This window comes from Stigmatopora argus, chromosome 15 (genome assembly GCF_051989625.1).
Source record: "Stigmatopora argus isolate UIUO_Sarg chromosome 15, RoL_Sarg_1.0, whole genome shotgun sequence".
NCBI classification, from domain to species: domain Eukaryota; kingdom Metazoa; phylum Chordata; class Actinopteri; order Syngnathiformes; family Syngnathidae; genus Stigmatopora; species Stigmatopora argus.
In genome coordinates this window covers 6,010,018-6,026,998 of record NC_135401.1, presented here as the reverse complement: position 1 = coordinate 6,026,998, position 16,981 = coordinate 6,010,018, and the positions used below count along the sequence as shown (strand labels likewise).

General features: G+C 39.6%; 1 protein-coding gene and 1 long non-coding RNA gene across 4 annotated transcripts in view; one reads left to right on the top strand and one right to left on the bottom strand.

Annotated features, from left to right (window-relative positions):
* The window catches only part of LOC144090090 (uncharacterized), a 70,565-nt gene extending 56,535 nt beyond the window's left edge, over positions 1-14,030 (bottom strand). Inside the window, exons 1-2 of one of the 2 annotated variants that reach the window (XR_013305276.1) lie at positions 13,981-14,030; positions 13,295-13,386 (exon numbers count right to left, since the gene is read on the bottom strand). This is a non-coding gene — a long non-coding RNA (uncharacterized LOC144090090). Of the gene's footprint in view, positions 1-13,294; positions 13,387-13,778 lie in introns of both variants that reach the window. The other variant, XR_013305277.1, reaches the window with a different exon arrangement.
* Positions 14,031-14,032: 2 nt separating this feature from the next.
* The window catches only part of cdin1 (CDAN1 interacting nuclease 1), a 45,546-nt gene continuing 42,597 nt past the window's right edge, over positions 14,033-16,981 (top strand). Inside the window, exons 1-2 of one of the 2 annotated variants that reach the window (XM_077621405.1) lie at positions 14,033-14,185; positions 14,390-14,497. In XM_077621405.1, the coding sequence (XP_077477531.1) occupies positions 14,397-14,497 (101 nt within the window). In that variant the 5' untranslated portion in view covers positions 14,033-14,185; positions 14,390-14,396. The remainder of the gene's footprint in view (positions 14,186-14,389; positions 14,498-16,981) is intronic. The other variant, XM_077621406.1, reaches the window with a different exon arrangement.

Here is a 16,981-nt window from a genome sequence, read left to right as displayed (position 1 = left end):
AACAAAAGGCCTCCAGTAGGAAAGGAACAATAAAACAGCACCTATCTATATGTGGTTAATTGGCGTAGTGGCTTTTTTCTCATTAGAATATTTCCTCTGGACCCCCAAATGCAAGTCGAAACCCATTAAGATGACCTTCACTGGTACGACGCTCATTACACAACACCACAAAGCTCTGTGGCTGTAATGAGAGGACTGGTGTACAGTATGTAGCAATATGAAATGTTATCAAGACGTGCCCAACCTGCAATTATGAGGACCTTTTTTTGAGAGGTTCACTTCTATTATCCCCTGCTGCTACCACTGGTAATGACATTGCAGCCATAATGGCTCCCCCTGTAAGTTAATATCATATATGAAAGTGGATATTGGCAGCCCTAGAGACCTTATGCAGGGTGAGTGTGTGCGAGTGTTGTCTGCATGTAAGCACTACGACGACATAAGCAGGAACGTCCCCTTCATTGCATTGGGTTGATATTACAAGTCATTCATCATTCCATCCTGACACTTGCATGAAATAAAACACACAGTAATTAATTTGGTTAGACGTGCAGAGCAGGAATGTGATGGAGGAAAGAATGATGAAGAGGTGGAGACGGGATTACAATCAAGAAGGTGATGGAGTGTCCAAAATCAAGAGGAAATTTATGATATTTTATGTGGCATCTTTAACATTTGTCTTTCCCAGGTTTTAGCTGCTCTGTGATTACAAAAGTAGATACTTTTAGCATTAATATCATACAGTAATTGCATAGTTACGAGTCCTGCAATACATCTGATTTCTCATTTATCAGCACGGAGGATGCAAATTAAAATTATTCAGTCAGACGCAAACACAGTGTTGACAGATACAAATTGAGGCTATCTTGAGAAGTGAAATTATCCTGGCATCTTTACACATTCTCAGTGGCAAGTCATATATTGTCACTCAGCCAAATTCTACTGATGCTGGTAGAGAGTCCTCACCTGGGTCTGCTATTTTAACACATTAGTGATCAATGACCAGGTTTTTGCATGACATGGCATGTGACACCATGATATACTATGATACAGGAAGACATGGTATGCAAGGCACGTTAAGAGTATCATACAGTTCAGTATGGAATGCTATCATTGATTTCAGGCCATAACAGAAAGTGCACAGTGAAGGCTGCGCTGTTCTTCAGCTATTTCTTGTGCAAAAGGGATCATTACTCCATGGCAAACCTGCCTCCACCTGTCAGTTGCGGGCTCCACATCAGTCAGCCGCACGCCGCTACGCTCTGGATGCTCTAACGGCATAGCCAGACAGCGGAGACGGATGCTCACGCCGCAGAAAGCGTGGAATTAAAAGGCAGCAGCTGATAAATAGACAGCAGGGGCCCCAGGACAGGGATGCAGACTAGTACAGAATGATCAACCTAACTGAAAGGTAAGGCGCCCGGCTACAGAGAATAGACTCACTGGCAGAATGTTTGGCTGCAGAATAAGGTGATGCTCTATTGCACATTATTTATTGCTTTTGGAATTTACATGATTCATTTTTACCGGATGCATACTTTCTCAGAGATAGATGTTATAGAACATGCGATAGATTCCCCAATACTTAGCTTACTAACGCATATTTTTAGTGCACAATAAAACAACAGCTATTGTGAGTGCTCAGGGGGTTGAGATGTTTCAAGTCATATTATACCTTGAAGTTATAATGCTGGAATCTAAATAAAATTAAATTTGATTACAACCGTAATTACATTCCTGTCTAAAGGCTGTTCTATCTGAGAGAGACTGTTTCAAATGGTGTTCAATGTTCACTCTGTTTCTGTGTTTTGTTCCCCACCAAGCTTTAAAAGAAACTAATAGAAAGTCATACAAAAATGTACAAAGATATACATATAACCAAAAAAAAAATCTACAAAAATAATATAACAGGTTGTGCACTTACCACATTTGTGGAAATTTATCACATATAACTTATTACAGGGGTGTTGAAACTTTTTTGAGCCAAGATCTACTTTTTAAGGAGTTAACCTTCACCTCTGAAATGGTTGCTACCAACAGTAACAAATGAGAAATGAACTGCACTTTCTCATCAGAAAATGCAGTAAATGCAAGGAAGTTGTGAGCATTTCTACTGTATATTCGCCCCCCCTCCCCTCCGCCCCCATTGGTTTCCTTTTGAAACAGTGGTAAAATATTGCCGTCAACCCAATGCCCTGACGCTCACCCCAACACAGGTGTTTCCCATTGCCAGTCGAAGCCCGCCGGCCCCTCCCTCTCCACAAGCAACAACATTGTTTTAATGGGGAGCGACTTCTGACGCGCCATCGTGCTCTGTGTTTATCTGCATCAGTGTCCATTTGCAATGACTCTTGGGACAACACATGCTTTTTACATTGCTTTGTCTCCGTGGAGTCAAACGAATCTGGGAGGCCATTCTCTATCACTGAAAAGTGTAGATCGGGACAAAGAGGGAAACACAAGAGAAGAATAAAGTGGAGCCTCTAAAGTTCAAAGGCCAAAATGTTGTCATTTGATCGAAATTGCGCAAGTGCTTTTTTTATGTTGCATTTAAAATTTCGAGCTATTGTTTTCCTTTTGTTATACAGTAATGTCTTTGTACAAATAAACATTATAATATTTTTTTTATGATAGCGATGGTTTGATTCCAGATGATAACAACATTAAATTGATTTCCTATACTATTAACCAGCTTGCACGTAACTGACAGTGTAGGACCTTCAAGGTTCCTCTGAACACTTTTTCGAAGTCCAACAGAGTCCTAGCACGACACCCCTGCTGTTACCATACCCGAGTTAATGAGGCCACCATGCACATAGTCATCTTGATAATTTAATTTGAGAGCGCCCCGAGGTGGAGCAATCTTCATTTCATCAGCTCAGAGCCGTTTATTTCATTAAAATGTCGACTTGTCCATCAGTAAGAACCTGTTCCTTTTGAGATAAGCGGGCAGAAGTCATCATAATTGCAAATGTTTGCCCGTAATGTAAAGAGCTTGTGGGGTCTAGTATTCTTTTTGACATGAGAAGGCCCGTCATGCATACAAATCAGAAGTCCTGACAGTAATTCCCAACAACGTTTTCCTATGGGCAGCCATTCAGAATGTGAGAGTTGCTCGGACTTGGGGGGCTTCAAGTTTTTTGTTTGTTTGTTTTGTTTTAAATTTTAACAACAATTACATATAATTTACAATTTCCTTAAGAAAACATGTAAAAAATGTCAATTTATGTCTGGTGTTCAACATTTCTCCTCCTGTGCACGTTCACAGCCACATGTCACATGAACATGTGCAAACAAATGTAGCCACCCTCTTCCCCCACGCACGTCGCATCGTTGGGGGCTGAGAGGGGACAAACTGACACACACTGTAGGGTAATTCGACTGATTGTGATTGACTTTATGATCATTACTTCGGAACGCCAACTGGTCTTTATGCATTCAAGAGGTGCCAAAAAGTTTCACAAGAGAGACATAGATGCAGAATTACTGCAACTATTTAACTTTGGGAACCCGCCTCCGCCTCAAGCTTCGCCCCTGTATTAAATTATGGGTTTGCACAAATGACAACAACTGTCTAGGTTTAAAACATTATAACTTGACATGACTGAGGTCGCCATTTCCCTCCTTCCACATTGGTTCTTGGATGAGTTATTAAGTTATCAAACGTTAGTGTTTATATTTTTTAAAGCAAAGTGCAAAAAATAATAATAACCTTTTGAATGAAGAACAGTTATGAGAATAGTCACAGGTACAAAATTGAAGTTGACCTGCCACTGCCAATGGATTGGACAGCTATTGTCGTGAGTTGCAAAAAAAATATGTGTCCTTCTAATCTTTCATTACCAAAAGAAGAAAAACTATTCACAACAGAAAGAATTGATCTTTAGTTCTAGAACGCTTTACACCGAGCCCGTTTAACTTCCTTCCCTTTTAACACACCCTCTGTAGTTGTGTATCGAATTTACAGCTGATAGTTTACTTTTATACTGGAGGAGGTCATATGATATGATATTTTCTGCTTCCCAAAATGGCTGCGGCCGCCGGCCCAGACGTATAAAACACACTCTTGACAGCGATACATCTCGAGTGATGACACTGCTCTGAAACAATCTCGATATTGCCTTTCCCGGCCATAAACTAAACCTGACCACAGTTCTGTGCACTGATGGCTGACGGGTGTATGTATGTGTGTGTGGGTGCGGTGGGCGTACACATATAGGAGGAGCAGGATGGAGGAAAGAAGAAGCAGAGGGATACACAGATGAAAGCTCAGTATCAGAGAGAGCCAGTAAATAGATTTGCTCTTGGGAGAAAAGTGGGAAATGGGTGTTAGCTACACAACCCCGAGGAGGGGTAGGACGCAAAAGGAAGGCATGAGAACGGGAAAAGGAGGAAGGCAAGGCGAAGGGATGCGAGCGAGCAGACAGAACGGGACGGCAGAGACATGGGGGAGCTCTGGCAGGTGCTTCATCATCTGCTAAGCCATTGTGGCTCCGCCTGTAAACAGTCATCGGGCCTCTCCGGGGAGTAACCTTCTCCATAACTAGCACAGGTATAAATCTGCCTCTTAGCCACTAAATTAGACACATTCTTGTGAAGAGACTCACTCTGCAAGTGCAGCACAAACCCAAGAGGAATGAAGTGGGGGGAAGAAAATGAAGCCAATCCATTGGAGGTGCAGGAAGAAGGTTACGACCTCTGTGAATTTAACCACAAATGCAAAAATGTTTATTGTTTTCATAAGCAAAGCTATGTTATGATTAGAGTTTTACACTGTGTTGGCCTTTATTTCTATCCGCCCGCTTCAGAGGGCTGTCATTGCATCATCTGTGAGTGCCTGCCGAGTCCTGAAGACGAGGGTTAAGTCCAAGGTCTGCGCTCCGTCACCTCCCAACAATGTTTATACCATAATTATGACCTAAGTATAACAAGCTTCCATTTTTTTAATATTTAGTTTTTACATTTTTTCCTAAATATGGTTTTGTTAAGCAGGGTGACAGTGGAACACTTTTTTTGTATTGTTTGAGGTATTTGGATGGATGGCATTGTGACTGCATTCATTGCAATCACCACATTGGCTGCTATTGACGATGACAGATGTCCAAATCCATTTGGACAAGGAAACTGGCAGTGAATGATCTGATGTTTCAGGGTCACTGATGCTGAGAGAAGTCCAAACCATTTCAAAAGGGAGGGTTGACAGTGAAATCAAGAAATGCAAGGCTGAATAATGAAAGAGAACAACAACAAAAAGAAGACCAAGATGAAAGCATAATGAGACCGAGTAAAGACAGATTATGAATTTGAGTCGAGATTTCTCACTGAATCTGAATGAATAGATGGAGTGGAATAAGTCATTTGGTATCCCTAACTGCACCATAACTAAAAGGTGATGAATGGTCAACTAAAAAGAGAGAAGACACATGCGATCTAATTCAGTTTGCTGAAGTTGAGAATGCCCACTTGGATTTCAAAGAAGTCAGCAAACATGAAATTGTCAAACTATCCTGCCAAACAGACCAATGGTTGTTATAAAGTTGCCTCATATTAAATGTGTTTAGATCAAGAAGATATAATGGTGTTGCTCTGCTTACATCAACATTAAAGAACATATGGGCATTTTATTTTTCAACATTTGCATTATGGCACAATAAAATGTCACATTATTTTTATATAATTTAGTAATTCTAGTTTCAACTATTTTTGTTGGAGATAAAATGTGAAGAACACGATATCCGGCAAGTTAAAGAGCAATAGAGAATTGTCACTTTGTCTAGATGCAATACTTGGAATGCATACATTATTTGATTGATTTTACCTGATCAGCCGAGGTATGATCAAGATTTGATACAATAAGCCTGACGGCGACAGAAATAATCCAGTGACCACACTTTTAAATGAATAATTGATGTCTAGCTGAACCGACTAATGAATGCATGTGGTCTGGCTTTGACTGATAGCCCTCTTTGCTCCAGAAGTCCTCCCAGCGGTGGCAGGCCACACTAGAGGCAGAGGTGCCATCCTCTATAACCCGTCTAATTGCTACTTTGACATGAGTGACTTGACGGTGTGTGTCCATGCTCTTGCCACTGGAGGCTGACCCTTTTTACCCCGCTGTTTATTAGCACCGTTCCAGGTTATCGCACCAATTAGGGTCTAGGATAACAGTGATCCGGAAGAAAGTGGGGGTTTAGGGGTAAACAGGATGTATAAACATACATACTATTAGTTACCTTTGAGGAACTGAGAGGACAGGCTCTTTTCGTTTAAATTCAGGTAATTTCGGCATCCCTATGCATTAGGCCTAGTTTGTTTGAAAGGAAAAAAATGGGTTGACTCTGTTTTGGAACTCTTCTGACACAGCTATTAGTCTTGATTTAGTTTGCAGATGCTTGTATAGATGGCTATGTGTATATTGATACATTCCAGTCATTTCTGACTCATTCACATTGCAACCACATTTTAAAGAGGCGAGTTAAATTTTATAGGTTAGCTAGATTTCATGTCTGTTGGGTCAATTTGGTCCTTCTAACAGAGTGTATCTAGAGAAAAAGTGCATAATTTCATTTAAGAATCTCTACTGTTACAATGAAATTTTTCGAATACGGGATGAATAAAGTTATCCAATCCAATCCAATACCTGATTTAAATAAAGTTAATCTAAGCAAGACCAAAGTTGAGTATGGTTTCCTTATTTATGTGTTTGTTTATGTACCTCTAACATTTTTAGACCATGTTTAAAAGGAGTATAATTTACCGTGTGAGTTTTTTTTTTTAACGTGACTTTTGTAACCATGCTTCTACTAAGCATATACTATGCTGAGCATTTTGTAAATATTTTTTAAAGTAACATTTTAGCGAAATATACACAAGAAAAATTGAGGGTCAAATAGTTGCAACTAACCTAGTTGAACCCTCTTCAAGGCTCATTCTCCACTTGCGTTAAAGCTTTTCCAAACAATCATACTTACATTTTAGCACCATTATGCACACCCGGCACGTCCACGAGCCCTGATAACATTCTCAGAGAAGTTTCGGTGCAGCACTCTCACCAAACAATACCTTATTGACATGGGGCCCTTTGGCTCACAATAGCCACAAAACACCAGGGTTCCTGTTTTTGTTGACTCTGTTTGAGGCCTCCATTGAGGCAAAAAGCCACTGTGGACACAGTGCGGACACATAATAGAAGCTCTGTGTCATACAATACAACAAATCAAGCCTTTAAATATTTGAGCATGATAAGGCAAGGGACAGGCAGAGGAGAGGACTGGTGACATGGGGGGGAAATCAGGTGAAGTGAAAGAAAATGAAGGGTTTGGGAATGAAATAAGGGAGTCTAGCACCACTAGGGGACAGTAGTAAGTCATGGAAAGCAAAAGCAGGGCTTGTGCGTATATACTGTAGATTAGTGTGTGTGGGGTGTGTGTGGAGGTGTGTGTGTGTAACTCTCTCTTCCTTCATATAAGTGTGTGCGCAGCAAAGCGTGAACAAAAGACTTTCTTTGTTGCGGATAATAAAAGAATGCCGAAATAGCTCCTTGACTGCTTTAGAAAAGATCTTGATGATGCGTTTGGCCCATAATGCACAGGAACAGCTCTAGATTTGCATAATCACGTGTAATGTAAAGCAGGGCAACAAACAAACTGTGGCTGACGGAGATGAGGACTGTGCTTTTTACATCCCTCTGTCCCCTTATGGACTTTATATGCACACTAAGAGTATATTTAATCTCATCTGTGCACAACATAAAGGACAACATTTGTGCATTGTGGGAGATAAAGTGCTTCCGGATACAACATAAGTAAATGAGAGGCATCCATTTTTAGGTGTGGTGCCTCTTGTGAGGATATACCACTTTAATTAGAGCATTCTTTCCAGAAGCTGATACAGTGATTCCACAATTAAACATTACTTCAACAGACGGTTTTGCTCAGAGGACATAGAAGTATTTCTTTAAACATCACTGCTTATTGGGACAGTCTTTTTGTAGTAAAAAAAAGGGGCAAACGTGTTTGTTAACTTGCTTACCCAGGGCATTTAACACATACAAATAATCAGGACTGCTTCTTTATCCTCATAGTAAGCCAATAACTCTATTCAAAACGACATCACCTTTTTTTTTCAACCGCCAATTAACAAACACTGCACGGATGGTATTGGCCAATGACAGCGCCATCTGTATAGTTGTTGTGCTCTTTGTTAGTTCTACAATGTTCCTCAGTTAAGTCTGTCAATTGCACATGTATGATCCTCAAGGCCATAGAGAGTTGCACTTAATGTCACTCACAGGGATAAAAAAAATAATAATAATGCGAGAGCACAGTAAGAAAATTACACTTTTAGATGTTGCTTTACCTATCAATCAGTATTTTAATTTGTGTTGTTTTGTCAGAAACCAAAGAAAGATTAGAGTTTCCATTATGATTAATGTATTATGACTATTATTATTATTGTTGGGGAAAATAAACAAATAGTCACATTTATGCAATTTTATGATAGAAGTAAATCCCTACGTATATTAAGACTGGGCAACATATCATTTTTTATTATTTTGGTGCCTCAAAACTACCCAGTTATGTTCATATCCATGCTGGAAAAAATGGGACAGTTATATTTATAGAGATTTTCTATTATTATTATTCCTCCAGAACTATAATGTCTCTGTGTTTGCACTTTGTCGTCATCTATTCTGATCTCTGGCGTGTTTCATTATTAAGTGACTTGAGTGACATCGCACCGGCTGTCACTGCCATGTGCTGAGGCTCCCTCTCGTTTCCAGCACCCATGACGACGACAATAATAATGAGCGTTGCGGTGTAGCCATAAGACCTTGCTTTTTGTGTTATTGTTGTGGGGGTGTCTCTGACACTGACACACACAGAGGGCCCTGACGTTTGCTTTGCTATCAGCGGGAGTGCACAAATACAAACACATTTGCCTGAGTTATTGACCTTTATCTCCCCACTTTTCCTGACAGCCATCTCCAGTTATTGACAATACAAATACGTGGGGGGATGTATAACCTTTCATTCATAGAGTACACAGTCCTTCTCTGTTTTCTGCATTACTCTTTGCTGTGCTCAATTTCCCCACCAGTTTGCATTTATTACAATAAAATGGGCCGCTACCATTTTTCCTCTGCTAGACGTTCTGGGATAATATCAATAGGCCATCACAGAAATTAAGCATTTCTTCTAATTCTAGCATGTGGACAAGAACAGTGAGAAAGAGTTTTTATTTGTGTTGATTTGTTTACTGAACTTGCAGAAAAAAAAAGATGAGAAGTGCAGATGAACGAGTGATTTTCTCTTCAATTTTACACATATATATATATATATATATATATATATATATATATATATATATATATATGCATGTAAAATTGAAGAGAAAATCACTCGTTCATCTGCACTTCTCATCTTTTTTTTCCTGTGCAAAATCTATTTTAACACGTATAATTGAGTTGAGGAGTGGCACAGCCAATCTCATCTCACTGCCTCTCCAATCTTGAATTGTAATTATCTCATCATGAACTTTAAGAAAGAGGCAATGTATTAATGGCTTTTTTAACTCTGTAAGAGGTGACTGAGTGGGCTGGAGATAGTTAATGTGTGTGTGCATCACACAGCCTCCTCTGGTCTAGACAATGTAGTACTGTACCTAGTGTCGCATGCTGTGCTGACCCCCCTTGAATCACTACTACCACCCCACTTCAACCACCCACCATTTCCCTAATATCCTGGAGGCATTTTTCTCATTATCAAATATTGTTTGATGTCTTTCTTTCACAATGATTAACCATGGTCACCGAACACCGGGCCTGAATGTTTAAAATTTAATTTTGGGCTTTGGAAGTACCTGCAGAAGGGGGGGTTGGGTGAACGGTTGGGGGGAATGACGCGACGATGAGCGCAGGGGACACAGCGTGTTTTATGTACGCCACACGCTGGAAAACACAATAAATCCTGGAGGAGAATCATTAGTGGAATACTAGTGGTTTTTACGACCATTGTTATTCAACGCTGTACTGAGATGCAGTAAATTATTCTCTTTATTATTTGTCCATGGAATCAGGCCTATATTCAGTTTAATTATGTTGTTGTTCATGTGGTATATATATATATATATATATATATATATATATATATATATATATATATATATATATATATATATATATATATATATTAAAAACAAATGTGAAAAATGAAATAAAAGGGTCATAATTGTGTTCACTTCATAGATAGTATTTATATATGCATATATGAAATTTAAAACTTTTGAGAGAAATCACCAATCTGTCCACTGTAGTTACTGCTGTCCCTGGAAGGGATTCGTTGAGGCCTACCCCAATCTGAGTAAATACCTGAATTAAAGGGTTAATCTGTCTCTTTAGTTGTAGTCTATCCCAAATCTATTCATTTCGTGAATTGAGAATTTTATATATATATATATATATATATATATATATATATATATATATATATGTATCTATATATATATATATATATATATATATATATATATATATATATATATACATATACATATATATATATATATACACACAACATACGTATATTAAAGCAAAGCGGACAGTGGTGCAGGTGTGTTGGATAATGAGGGGGAAAATGATTCGTCTCGCTCTCCTTTAGCAGCATCGTTTTTGTGTTTTTGATTGACATTGCGCTAACAGTCTGGATGGAGGTTGATCCAATGGAGGCTGATCCAGCGATTCAGGCCAATCGGCAGCATGTGCAGCCTCCTTCGGTCATGCAAATTGGGCTGGGCCGGCCAGCCCGTTGACTATGATTAATGAGCTCGGCCTGCCGCCTTTGTTACCGCACACAGCCATTTAGAGTGAAATACAATCCCAAAATATTATCAATCCCCTATTAATCCGGTAAATTCACTCATGCTGAACAGTGTGCTCTTCCTACGTCTCGCGAGCATTGGGCACAATTGCATTTAATTACTTGTCTTGCTAATTAGATTCATTAAAAAGATAATAAAATAAATGAGGGAGGCACAGTGGAAAGCTCAAGCGAAACACATGTCATGTCTTCCACGATGTAAAATATGGATGTGGGATTTTCTGGGGCAGTCATGCTGTTTGGAGAGGAGGTGGGGACGGGAGGGGGAGTTGAAGGCACGAATCCGATACCGTGCTAATACTACAGGCATTTCCTGACTCTGGCTTCCCTCGTGTTTAAACTGTGATTTTTAGAGCTGAGATTCCAGACTCCCTGATGATTCCGAGAGCAATTTTGTGGTGCGGGGCCAGTGAAGTCACTAGCTTCAGTGGTGGGGGGAAAAAAGGAGAAGGAAGAAACATTATGACAGCAATACTGACAATGGAGTGAAACCAACCACGCTCTTAGCATGGTAAGTGATGCCATTGGATGTGGAAAGGAGAGAGGGGGACTAACAGGCAGGACGTGGAAGATCTTACAATATACTTCAGATGTGTGTAGAGTAAAGGAAATTACACGAGCAAGCAAATCATCAATCATTATATTCGTCAACTGGGGATGCTGTCAATTTATTCTTCTGTGGGTGGCATTAGCGGCACCTTGCTTTGCACTACAATGGCAGAGATCAGTGCAGCCTCTCTCGGTTATCACACGGAGACACCCTTTGTAAATTCACCACCCACTGTGAGCAGGCTTCACATCTGGTGAGCGTGCGCCGTGTACCACTGCCCTGTTTGCACACAGCCTCCTATGACAGTTATTTTCACTTCGTATGTGAAAAATGTGTTTTTCTGCCCTTTTTTAAAATAGGGGCTGGGGTAAAATCGACCCAGCACTTTTGTAACCTTAAAGATAATACCAACTCAACAATCCCCTGTGCTGTGCTGTGTTGTTGTAAATCTTCTGACAAGTACCGTAAATTATGGACTAGAAGCCACGACTTTTTCCTGTCCGTTTGTGCCCTGTGGCTTTTAAAACAAAGCGCCTTTTTTTAAATTGATTTTTGCGTGCTCAGGGTGGATTCTAATCTTTAATCATACCCTTAGCTCGTTAGTTCTATAGACTCCGTTTGCCCCCAAACTTGTTCATTTCAGGTACATGCTGACTTGTTATGAACAGGAGACAATCGCTGCCCCTACCAAAGACCCATTTGAGCTTAGCCCTGGATAATTAAACATGCCTCCCATTGGTGCAGTGGTTCTTTCGACTGTCTTCAGTGTAGACTGTATAGATCCACTTGCTGGTGGAGTGATTGTGAGTGCGAATGGTCTCTACCTGTGACCTTGTAAATTGCACCTTGTGACTGAAAAAAGTATCTGGTCAGCAATATTTGACCACTATGGAAACACTCATTGTTGGTACATTTGACTGAAACAGTTCCATTTTTATTTACTAATCGTTATAGTGTAAAGATGCACAGACACAACATAATCTGTGATCCTACCGCTTTTAGAGCGATCACAGTTCACCGACTCCCAACCCTGACTCAGATTTTTATCTGTTAATGCCATCACATTACACTGATCTTTTTCTACCTATTACACTACCCTGCAGCAAATCCCCACCCCCTGATCCTCTGATACCTAGCCGAGGCGCTCCTCCTGCCCCTGACCTTGGCCCTTTGTAGCAATCAGACCAGACTTCCTCAGAGGCCCTGATCTTATCTGGCTCTACCAATTCCACTACACGGCTTTCTTTTGTAGTCGAGCGCGGCGAAGCGAGCCCTTTCAAATCCATGGGCTATGCCCACGAACACACGGCAGGCCTGAGACCTCGGTTCATCTCAGTCATCATACTACACTGCCTAACAACAATGGCCTTTATTTCCGAACGCCACGCAGGTCAGGATAGAGGCTTTCTGGCTCATCAATATATTGTTCAATCACAATGGGGAGGAACCAGTAACACTCAACACTCAAATGAAATGTTTTGACTCTCTAGACATGCAGTGCAATAAGACATTTCCATTTGGCAAAAAGCCAACACGCTGTTCATTAAATTTTAAAAATACAAATACAAAAAAAGGAAACAAAATCCACAATCCTATGTAACATCAAACCAATGGTATGTACAGAGAAAATTAATTAAAGCAGTCTGCCTTTTAGCACCGCTAAGAGACTAATTACAATTTAAATGAAGCTATTAGAAAATACTGATCTTATGGGGAAGATTTGTCAAATTACATATGAAGTTATGAGTGGTAAGGGGACTATGCATGAGTATCACAGTCAATGTTTCCCTATGTTTTTTATGCATTTCATCATTATTCTACTTTACCAGAGTTACTACTTATTACTTTACTACATGAATTGGCATACCTTCCCTTCCTGGTGATGTAAATGGCATTCCTCCAGATTTATGAAGGAGTATGGACAAATGTTCTCCTCATCTCCTGATCAGCAAACCATGCCTTGATTGGAATAATAATAAAATATCTGATTAAGTAGTGACATTAAGTATTTATAATTAAAGACATTCATAGTTTGAATTAAAATGTTTTATAATATGTTTCACATTTAATGAAATGGAACCGACCAAAAAAAGGTGATGTTTGCAGTTTGCATTAAAGTGGTATGACAGAGGTTTTATGTTTTTATCTGTATATTTTTAAATTTGCTATATATTGCTCTTGTGTTTAGTATTTGTTTTTGTATTTATATTTACGTGTATGCAATGCAAGAGAAATGCACCAGTTTCATTCTGCAACTTCTTGTGAAATGAGATTTAAGGGAATCCTGATTCTGAAGCATACAGTAAAAAAATAAGTTACCAAAAAAATCAAAACTGCACAAACGTACGTACATGTGGAGCCCCCTCAAGTATACGCCCCTGTTCGCTCTGCATTACTCTCAGCCTTGAGCTGACGGTTGCAGCGTCAACCGTTCACTGTCTATTCTCGGAGCATCATTATCAACATCGGGCTTAAAAGCATTTGTAATTACAACAATGCATACTTCGTTAAATATTTGTAAACATTTTGGGATTGTGGGAAAGCGTCGCTTACATTTTCAAACGAGCGAGCGTGTATGCACGCGCTTCCTAGTTTGTTTTCACTTACTTCCGCCCCCTTTATGGAAAATGAGCCAATCATACGCAAGTATGCTCAAATATGACCAGACTAGCCCAATCGGTGCACAGTTTACTCACGTGTTGTCCATTCAACTTCCTAAGGGTTTAGACGAGTCGCCTCGAAGGGTCCGGTATAAATGGTAAACAAACCTTTTATCAGCATTTTAAATCATCTGCAAAAATGTAATTCCGTATTTACAATGTCATAGAGATTTTGTAGTAATTTCTACATTTATATATGAATGCGATCCGTGGCCTTTGCCTCAGGAATATAGAAAAGATAGCGTATTGATGTTGACAACTTGTTTGACAGTTTGTTTAACTCATCTTTCCTTGTTTTATAGTTAAAAGATGAAACTATCCCGTGCTGAATACAAGGAGATAGTGAGATGGACAGAGCATCTGAGACCAACGAGGCAGTGTATGAAGCTGTTAAAGGAAAGATTTCCAAAGTAAGTCACTTGCCTATTTCGCGGTGGGGTGCTGGAGCATATCCCACTCAAAATATAGACACACCCTGAATTGCCAGCCAATCGCATGGTGCTCACACTCATACCTAGGGGCAATTTAGATTGTTCAATCATCCCACCATGCATGTTTTTGAAAACCCACCCATGCAAACCCCACACAGGAAGGTCGTAACCCAGTGGAGATTAAACTCTGGATTTCAGAACTGTGAGACGGATGTCCTTACCACTCTCCATCGTAGATACACATCATAATAATGAATGACAAATGCAGTACATTGATGCACTGATAAAAAATATATTACTGTTGCACCCGAATACGGGATGAATAAAGTTATACAATCCAATGTATAATTATCATACAGCCTTTGACAAAATTAGTTTGACACCCATAATTGAGATGATGGCGGGCCTAAATTCAGTACTATGTTTGCTTGACCACAAACATGTTGTATAATCTCATGATGTCTCGAGAAAAGAAAGAAGTACTGGTGAGTGTAATAATTAAAGGAAAAAAAATTGAAGCATTTTCCGCTTCCCGGAAATTTTTGGTCTTCTGTTTAGTCTTGCCTGCTATTGTTATTATTTCGTTCAGCATAAGCAATCTTGGTGAGACCCTTGCTCTTTAAAATGCCCAAGTCTCCTCACTGGGCCTGACAGGCAGGCTGAGCAGCAGTGTTTTCACAGCCTGCAGAATTATTCTGCTTGTCCAATCAGCTGAGCTGGACTCTGGAGGGTTAGTGATTGGACTGGCAGGAAATCAGGCTCTTAAGACATAACATATCGACGAGGCCATCCATCATCTCTTAGCGTGCACTCGGGTACGCCAGTCAGCCCCCTCCAACTTGCTGTATATGCCCCCCACCCACCTTATCCCCTCGGACAATGTGGGAGCACTGCCACTGCGTAAATATTGGCCGAAATGGTCATGACTGCAAGAATGAAGTGAGTTATGTGCGCACAGTTGGGAGAATATTTTTTTCATTCATTAAATAGTCTGATCATAGTGGTACTGGAAACCTGTGTAAAAATATAATGTGGCTTTGTGGGAGGGAATCAGGCATTTTTGCTTTATGGGAACATCTCTGTGTATCACATGAACTATAAAAGTGATGCACTAGTTAAATAAGATGGTCCGAGACAGCAGTGGCAGTTGTTTCAAGGATTGTGAAACCTGGTTTATGATTGTGAACTCTTTTTATAGGCAACAGTTTCACCTCCGTATTGGTATCAGCCCCAAATTTCTCCCATTCCCTGGAAGTTACTGCAGTTATTATTATTTTTATTATAGCTCTGTCATTCTTATCTTTTGTTCAGAAACATTAGTGTTGCATTTCTACTTAAGTTAGAGTGATTTGACATTATTATAAAATACTTGTATGTTTATTGTGTGTACCCCTGCAGGATATGATGCTCCAATTTGTTCGTATATGTGCAAAAAAAATACACACAGTAGTCTCTTCATAGTCCTTATTGCAGATTTTTATATCTTTTATTTACTTATTTGATTAACTGTTATCATTTCTTAAATGTTTGTTGTTTGTTTACTAGTATTTGTTCATAAAGCTTTGGGGATCTTCTGGAATACTAAGGCCTATAAATAAATTTGATTTGACATTTATTTCTGTAAAATGATGTTAAACAATAGTGATGAATAATTTATTGGCACAGCAGTATTTTAGAATAATTATCTTTTGATTTATTTAGCAAATTAGGGATGATTCCAATTTGGTATAAAGTGAAAGCAAGAGTCAATTTCAAACTGATTTTCACGGGGGTGGTGGGTTGCTCATTCTGCCTCTCTGTCGGGCCATCAGTCCAGTGGGAGGAGAGTGGGAGGGTCCGCAGACAGCGTGGAAAGAGACCCCCTCATCTGTAACGGCCTGCATAACACAGATGTTGGGAGTCATCTGTCAGCCTGGCCTCTCTTTCCGGGTATGGGGTGCTCCTCGAGAGGGTTGGGAGTTGGAAGTTGGTGGTGAGGGGTGACGGATTGGACACGGTGCTGTCACTTTCCTAACCCTACTCACAATGGATGCACATGGTAATATAAACACTGAATAATAATAACAACCCCGAAGCGGGCACTCATTGCGAAGACCGACATGTCACTCAACTTTTACTGATTTCAAAATTAAGTGTCCTGGATAACTAAATAATGATTTTCAAACAACATGTGATGACAGTATTAATGTATTTTCACATTTTGGAACAAAAGTTACAGTATTTTATTTATTTATTTATTTTTTATACAGTTATTTCACAACTGCAGTTGATAATTGGAGGCACTGTAGAGCTGTAAAAAAGTACAAACACTTTTTTAAATTATATCAACAAAAGTGTTATTTTTATAAATACATTCTTAGAATATGAACTGTTTTTTTATAACAAAGAAAAACTTGCTGGTATAGGCAAATTTGAAATGTACCCTTTTGTGACTGTCTTGTTTGATTCAAGTTCAATGCTCTT